At 61.5% G+C, this 2,161-nt stretch overlaps 1 protein-coding gene across 1 annotated transcript; it reads right to left on the bottom strand.

Moving 5' to 3' along the window:
* Positions 1–112: 112 nt before the first annotated feature.
* On the bottom strand, positions 113–2,097 carry HPS6 (Hermansky-Pudlak syndrome 6; the record flags this gene model as incomplete). Its single annotated transcript, XM_010152722.1, has 1 exon — positions 113–2,097. A coding segment is annotated over one exon (1,985 nt), but the record flags the coding sequence as incomplete, so codon positions are not given.
* Between the last annotated feature and the right edge of the window lie 64 nt (positions 2,098–2,161).

The raw sequence follows: 2,161 nt of genomic DNA, 5'->3' as shown, positions 1-2,161 counted from the left end.
AGTCTGCAGAAGGGAGCGAGCTTCCATACTGCCAGGCGGGACTTCCTGGGGTGGACGCGGCCTTCCCCTCCCCATGCACCCAAGGCTTGGGATGCCGGTGTGCCTCCCCGCCTCACGCGGTGTCACCCTGTGCCGGCACCGAGGGGGAGGAAGTCCTTGCCGCGGGTGGCTGAGGGGCACTGTCGACCGCTGCTTTTGAGGGGGTTCTGTGCTCTCGGGGTGGGGTGGGAGGGGGGAAGGTGGGGCTCTGCAAGGCATCCGAGTACATCTCGTCCTGGATGCAGGGACGCTGCACAACCCTCTGCAGCAGCGGCTTGAGCAAGCCGACAGTCAGCTGGGTCCCCTCGCCAGAGAAGGGCACCGGCTCCTCCTGGGAGCTCGGGAGGTGCTGCAGGACCACGGTGAGGATGTCCGAGGCGGTGAGCTCGGCGGGGCACAGCGGCCACAGCGTGTCCACGTAAGGGTCCAGCTCCCGGTGCTGGGCAAACTCTGCCAGCAGCGTGGTGAATATCTCCTTGTTGAGCAAGGGGCTGAGCTTGGAGAACTTCTCTGCCACCTCCACCACCCGCTGCCACCGCTTCAGGCGGATGAGAAGGTGCAGAGCTTGCAGCACAGCTTTAGGCCTCTTGCTGCAGAGCAGCAGCTCGAGCTCCATCTCATCATCTGCCTCGCTGCGCTTGTTCTTCCTGGCCAGTACTCCCAGCGCTCTCTTGTACAGCGGCACCCGGCCCTCTGGGCCCTCCTTGCTGCTGTATGCCCAAGAGATGCTAACGTACTGCTGGGTCAGCTCCACAAAACTGGGCAGCCACTTGGGTTTGAACTTCAGGAAAGAGGTGCAGATGAGCTCAAAGAGCGGGACCACCCCGTTCTGACCCACCTCCTCCAGCTGCGGCCCTCCCAAGACCTTCTTCCACACCTCTGGGGTGGCCCTGGCTACCAAGAGGCCGTCCCCGTTCTGCTGCAGCTGCAGGCAGCTCCTCGTGGCCTTCCAGGCAGCCTTGGGGAAGGAGGCAAAGACAGAGTTCAGGTAGGCCAAGTTGTCCTTGTCCACATCGGAGTGCAGAACGCGGCTGACCTCCTGCTCCACCAGTTCCTCGCAGTAGCTTTCTACCTCACTCTCTGGGGCACACACTATGCAGTTCTTGAGGAGCTCCAGGCTCATGTAGCTCTGCAGCTCCAGGCTCATGGTGCTCAACAGCTTGGCATAAGTGTCTTGGAGGCCTCGGGCTGGCGGCTTCTTCTGGCAGAGGCTGTGCTGCAAGATGGCAGCGAGGGCCACGGGAGCCTGGAACACACCACCTTTCTGCAACTTCTCCACCGTCAGCTTGGAGCTGCTGAGGCTCCTCCTCTGGTAGTATCTGCAGGCCTCCTCGAACACCATCTCCACCAGGCACGGCTCAGGCCTGCTGCTGTCCTCAGGTCTGGAAAAGCTAAAGCTGTAGATTCCAGTTTGAGTGAGGAGCTGGATGCTATCCTCCTCTCCCGGGGACTCCAGGAAATGCACCTCTTTCATGTTTAGGATTTTCTTTTCTACGAGCCTTCCGCTGTTCTGGTCGACGAGGTACAGGACCCCAGCCACCACACAGGCCAGGATGCTGCCAAAGGTCTTCAGCTGGACAGGAGTTCCTTGGGCCAGGGGGCCCCCCTCCAGGTCAAAGATATGCCTCTGTGTCCCATCCGGCTCCACCGTGTTCACAGTACCCTTCGTACTCACCAGCAGCAGACCTCCACCATTGGACACCGCGGAGGTGTGAATGTCCAGAGGTGCCAAACCTGAGAGAAGACCCACAGAGCCAAGCAGGAGCTTCCTGAAGTCTGACTCACTGCTGGAGTGCAGCACCTTGCTACGGACGAAGCCTGCAGAGGGGGCTGTGATGGTGAGCTTTGCCTTCTCCGGATGCCAGATGAGGAGGAATTTGGAAGTGGTGGCAAAGCCGGCAGCTGCAGGCACCAGGAAGACGTGCTGGGGGGATGCCAGGACCTGGTACTCGGGGCTGTTGTGCAGGACTATCCTTATGGTGCCCAGCCGCACGCCTCGCTCCCCCACCTCCAGAGCCCGGGCGCAGACGCAGAACCTGAAGGCGCACTTGCTCACATCTGAGTGGGCATCCAGGGGAGGCCTCTCCTCGCACCACACCAGGCTGGCTCCCTGGCTGCACAC

The sequence above is a fragment of the Eurypyga helias genome, unplaced genomic scaffold, assembly GCF_000690775.1.
Source record: "Eurypyga helias isolate BGI_N326 unplaced genomic scaffold, ASM69077v1 scaffold19255, whole genome shotgun sequence".
NCBI classification, from domain to species: Eukaryota; Metazoa; Chordata; class Aves; order Eurypygiformes; family Eurypygidae; genus Eurypyga; species Eurypyga helias.
The sequence above is the reverse complement of the archived record's forward strand: the minus strand, read 5'-3'. Positions and strand labels throughout refer to the sequence as shown.